General features: G+C 40.0%; 1 protein-coding gene across 1 annotated transcript; it reads right to left on the bottom strand.

Annotated features, from left to right (window-relative positions):
* Positions 1-2,909: 2,909 nt before the first annotated feature.
* On the bottom strand, positions 2,910-5,247 carry LOC110137650 (serine/threonine-protein phosphatase PP1-gamma catalytic subunit). Its single transcript, XM_070463152.1, has 2 exons — positions 4,134-5,247; positions 2,910-3,244 (listed from the first exon to the last, which is right to left on the bottom strand). The coding sequence occupies exons 1-2, from the start codon at positions 5,074-5,076 to the stop codon at positions 3,174-3,176; spliced, it is 1,014 nt and encodes a 337-aa protein (XP_070319253.1). The 5' UTR covers positions 5,077-5,247; the 3' UTR covers positions 2,910-3,173.
* Between the last annotated feature and the right edge of the window lie 421 nt (positions 5,248-5,668).

The raw sequence follows: 5,668 nt of genomic DNA, 5'->3' as shown, positions 1-5,668 counted from the left end.
AGTGATTTTTGAGCCTCAAAAAATGAAGTCTGATACTGTTTCCACTGTCTCCCCATCTATTTCCCATGATGTGATGGGACCTGAGGCCAGGATCTTAGTTTTCTGAATGTTAAGCTTTATGCCAACTTTTTCACTTTCCTCTTTCACTTTCATCAAGAGACTTTTTAGGTCCTCTTCACTCTCTGCCATAAGGGTGATGCCAACTGCATATCTGAGATTATTCATATTTCTCCCGGCAATCTTGACTCCAGCTTGTGCTTCTTCCAGACAAGTGTTTCTCATGACACACTCTGCATAGAAGTTAAATAAGCAGGATGGCAATACACAGCTTTTACATACTCCTTATGCTATTTGGAACCAGTCTGTTGTTCCATGTCCAGTGCTGACTGTTGCTTCATGACATGCATACAGCTTTCTCAAGAGGCAGGTCAAGTGGTCTTGTATTCCCATCTCTTTCAGAATTTTCCACAGTTTATTTTGATCCACATAGTCGAAGGCTTTGAGGTAGTCAATAAGGCAGAAATATACGTTTCCTGGAACTCTCTTGCTTTGTTGATGATCCAGCAGATGTTGAAAATTTGATCTTTGGTTCCTCTGCCTGTTCTAAAACCAGCTTGAACATCTGGAAGCCCATGGATCATGTATTGCTGAAGCCTGGCTTGGAGAATGTTGAGGATTACTTTATTAGTATGAGAGATGAGTGCAATTTTCTCAGGTAGTTTGAGCATTCTTTGGGATTGCCTTTCTTTGGGGTTGGAATGAAAACTGACCTTTTCCAGTCCCGTGGTCACTGCCGAGTTTTCCAAATTTGCTGGCATATTGCGTACAGCACTTTCACAGCATCATATTTCAGGATTTAAAATAGCTCACCTGGAATTCCACCACACCCACTAGCTTTATTCAGAGTACTGCTTTCTAAGGCCCACTTGATTTCACATTCCAGAATGTCTCACTCTAGGTGTGTGATCACACCATTTTGATTATCTGGGTCATGATGATCTTTTTGTACAGTTCTTCTGTGTATTCTTGGAGCCTCTTCTTAATATCATCTGCTTCTGTTAGGTCCATACCATTTCTGTCCTTTATCGAACCCATCTTTGCATGAAAAGTTCCCATGATATCTCTAGTTTTCTTGTAGAGATCTCTAGTCTTTCCCATTCTGTTGTTCTCCTCTATTTTTTTTTTTTTGCATTTATTTTCTTTCTTTTTTTAAAATTTTTATTTATTTTTTTCCATTTATTTTTATTAGTTGGAGGCTAATTACTTTACATCATTGCAGTGGTTTTTGTCATACATTGAAATGAATTAGCCATGGATTTACATGTATTCCCCATCCTGGTCCCCACTCCCACCTCCCTCTCCACCCCATCCCTCTGGGTCTTCCCAGTGCACCAGGCCCGAGCACTTATCTCATGCATCCTCTATTTCTTTGCATTGATTGCTGAGGAAATCTTTCTAATCTCTCCCGGCTATTCTTTGGAATACTGCATTCAAACCGGAATATCTTTCCTTTTATCCTTTGCTTGTTGCTTCTCTTCTTTTCACAGCTATCCATAAGGCCTCCTCAGACAGCCATTTTGCCTTTATGCTTTCTTTTCCATGGGAATGGTTTTAATCCCTGTCTCCCGTACAATGTCACGAACCTCTGTCCATAGTTCACCAGCTATTCCATCTATCAGATCTAGTCCCTTAAATCTATTTCTCACTTCCATTGTATTGTCACAAGGGACTTGATTGAGGTCATATCTGAATTGTCTAGTGGTTCCCCTACTTTCTTCAGTTTAAGTCTGAACTTGGCAATAAGACGTTCATCATCTGAGCCACAGTCAGCTCCCCGTCTTGTTTTGGCTGACTCTAGAACTTCACCATCTTTGGCTGCAAAGAATATAATCCATCTGATTTCGGTGTTGACCATCTGGTGATGTCCATGTGTAGAGTGTTCTCTTGTGTTGTTGGAAGAGGGTGTTTGCTATGACCAGTGTGTTCTCTTGGCAAAACTCTATTAGCCTTTGCCCTGCTTCATTCTGTACTCCAAGGCCAAATTTGCCTGTTACTCCATGTGTTTCTTGACTTCCTACTTTTGCATTCCAGTCCCCTATCATGAAAATGACATCTTTTTGGGGTGTTAGTTCTAAAAGGTCTTGTAGGTCTTCATAGAACCGTTGAACTTCAGCTTCTTCAGCATTACTATTTACACATTTTAAAATTCTTCAGTTTAGGAGTATACTATTGCCATGTTTTAAGAAGATCGTAATAGAAACAGATTGACAGTAATGGGTTATTTTTGTAGAAGAGGAAGTTTAATGTATCATCTACAGGTATCATGATCTTCATGGTTTATTGTGAAATAATACTTATTTACTTTAAGAAAGTAACAAAAGACTTTAAAAGCACATACAATTCACTTAAAGATAAAGAAATTCAGTCTCTTACCAAAACCCACATTATAAGAAAATTTTGTTCTCTTAATGGAGGGAGAAAACCAAATTCCAGTCTGGTATCAGCTTACTGTTAATAACACAATTTATTTATCTGGTTTTAATTTAGACGGTGTTTTCCATAAATCTTGAAGAATTAATATTCTGCAAAAGTGTCAGAATGAAGCCATAAAAGGCATATTTAAAGTCTGATTGCATTGCAATTGACAAAGCTACTTGGTCGTTGCTGCAACATGTGACTCTTTAATATGAACACTAGAATTATATTTGAAAACATTTATCGGGACATAAAGGATCTTCATGAATTGCACATTATTTCATGATATCTAAAACAGTAACACATTCAAGGTCAGGAGGGGCAGCTGTGAGGAGATACCCCTCGTCCAAGGTAAGGAGCAGCACCTGTGCTTTCCTGAAGCAGACCTAAAGGAACACCCCACTTCCAGGGTAAGAGAAACTCAAGACAGTAGGTTTTTTTTTTTTTTTTTTTTTTTTTTTTTTTTTTTATTTAACAAGTTCATCATTTAATAAGTCTGAATTAATTTTCACCACATGGTATTGTACACGGTCATCTGTTGAAACAGATTTCTTTTTAACAGATCTTAGTTTAAAAAAGTCATAGATACTGTGAGTTCTGTATAAACTGGTGGACAGTAAGTTAGTTCCTTTGTTTTGACTTATAAGCCTCAACTTCATCGCAGAATAAAGAATGTAGGCCAAAGAATGCATAATCGGTCACTCATATAGAACAGTATTGTTTCTATAATTTGAAGCTTTCTGAATGGACGGGTTCAGGCCTGATGTAACTGTAAAAAGATTACTTAATGAATAGACTATATGGAAATCGTACAAAATGTAATTAACTTTAATCATTAATAGCTTAAACAGCACTATGTTACTAACTGCTATTCAAACTCAAAAACCTGTTTTTGAATCCCCATAAAGGTGACAGGTGTACACAACCATGCCACCTTGTACTTACTTAGAGGAGCGTCAATATATATTTCAACAGAAACTTTGGCTTCAGGAAGAGTCACAAACATTTAAAATAATGGCTTTAATCGTCATTTTAGGTATACTGTAGGGGAAAGTGTGCTTTAATTAAATATACATACCAGTGATGCTGGCAAAGTTGAAAGTTACTCCTAATGTTGACAGCTATAAAAACTAGTTTGTACATGATAAGACAACGAGAGGGGAAAAAAAAAAAAAGCAATCCCTTTGAAACAAAAAAGTTCACAGTGGTTTGTATCCAACAGTATGCATTTTATGACAATAACATGTACAGATTGAGCACCCTAGGGCTCTCTTTATATCCTAAAGAAAATGAGCATTTACATTATTCATGGGCTGTACTGAATTAAAAAAAGATCAGTTGTACACTCACCCCTTAGACAGGGGACACTGTCCTGAGTGTACAGCTTTAACACCATCATTAATGTTGTTTGTAAAAGGAACAGGGAACTAAACAAAACATTTTTCCTTGGGAGTGGAGAATCTATCATTTGCTGTTATAACCAGCAAATACCATTCATTAAGTCAAAAATGGAAGGGGGAGCCCCACAAACACTATTTGAGCAAGCTGACCAATACACATTACAGTTTTAAAAATGAAGGTTATGTACTATATGTTACAAGTCCCAACTAGGCAGTATCAAAATGACATCTATTTCTTTGCTTGCTTTGTGATCATACCCCTTGGAGGTGTGACGGGTCTCGTGGCATTCGGCTTCTTTTTCTCTGCAGGCTTTAAAATCTGAAAAGAACACATTAGTGTTTCGTCCACACTCATCATGGCACCTGCATTGTCAAACTCTCCACAATAATTGGGCGCAGAAAACAGAGTGACCAACTGCCTCTTTGCAAAAAATTCATATCCATCTTCAACCACCTGATGGGCTCTACATATAAGATCCAAATCATGCTTATGGAGAAATTTTGCAACCACTTCTGCACCAAATGTGAAGGACACTCCTCTGTCATTTTCACCCCAGCCTAAGACATCTTTATCGGGGTCAGACCACAAAAGATCACAAAGAAGACCTTGATCTGGTACATCAGTTGGTCGCATAATTCGCCGAATCTGCTCCATAGATTGAAGATCTGGTGATAAACCTCCATGACAGCAGAATATTTTCTCATCCACGATGGCTGCTATCGGTAAACAGTTAAAGCAGTCTGTGAAAGTTTTCCATAGTTTAATGTTATATCTTCTTTTACATTCATCATAAAATCCATAAATTCTATTGATGCTGGCACATTCGTGGTTTCCTCTGAGAAGAAAAAAATTCTCGGGATATTTGATTTTGTAAGCCAACAAGAGGCAGATAGTCTCCAGTGATTGTTTTCCCCTGTCCACATAGTCCCCAAGAAACAGGTAATTGCTTTCTGGCGGGAAACCACCATACTCAAAAAGTCGAAGCAAATCATAGTATTGCCCATGGATATCACCACATATCTTGAGTGGTGCTTCAAGTTCTAGCAGGATAGGCTGACTGAGAAAGATCTCTCGGGACTTTAAGCACAGTCCTCTGATTTCATTCTCCTGTAGCTGGACATTTTTACCAGGCTTGGACCCTCTCACTTCCAGCAGCCGTTGGATGATGCTGTCGATGTTGAGTTTATCTATATCCGCCATCGCCTTCCCACCGCCGACCTTCCCGCAGCGGCGCCGCCGCCGGCTCGCGCCCGGGATTCACACCTCCCTTCCCACGCCACGAGCACAGAGATGGTGGTGGCGGCGGTGGCAGAAGCCGCGGTGGGTTCCCCCCAACCGCCCCGCTCCCTGCTTCCTCCTTCTCTCCCCACTGGAACCACGAGGAGACAGTAGGTTTTTGAGAGGGCATCAGAGGACAGACACACTAAAACCATAATCACAGAAAACTAGCCAATCTGATCACATGGACCACAGTCTTGTCTAACTCAAAGAAACTAAGCCATGCCATGTGGGACCACCCAAGATGGACAGGTCAGGTGGAGAGGTCTGACAGAATGTGGTCCACTGGAGGAGGGAATGGCAAACCACTTCAGTAGTCTTGCCATGGGAACCCCATGAACATATGAAAAGGCAAAATGATAGGATACTGAAAGAGGAACTCCCCAGGTCGGTAGGGGCCCAATATGCTACTGGAGATCAGTGGACAAATAACTCCAGAAAGAATGATGCCATGGGGCCAAAGCAAAAACAATACCCAGTTGTGGCTGGGACTGGTGATAGAAGCAAGGTCTGA

This window comes from Odocoileus virginianus, unplaced genomic scaffold, assembly GCF_023699985.2.
Source record: "Odocoileus virginianus isolate 20LAN1187 ecotype Illinois unplaced genomic scaffold, Ovbor_1.2 Unplaced_Scaffold_35, whole genome shotgun sequence".
NCBI lineage: Eukaryota > Metazoa > Chordata > Mammalia > Artiodactyla > Cervidae > Odocoileus > Odocoileus virginianus.
Note: the sequence above shows the minus strand (reverse complement) of the source record. Positions and strands in the feature narration are given on the sequence as shown.

What these genes read in the sequence shown, in the direction of transcription:
- LOC110137650 (XM_070463152.1), bottom strand. Translation starts at nt 5,076, where the DNA reads ATGGCGGATATAGATAAACTCAACATCGACAGCATCATCCAACGGCTG. An exon ending in ACCCGTCACACCTCCAAGGG is followed by an intron (nt 3,245 to 4,133) that starts GTATGATCACAA and finishes ATCTTTTTACAG; the next exon opens with TTACATCAGGCCTGAACCCG.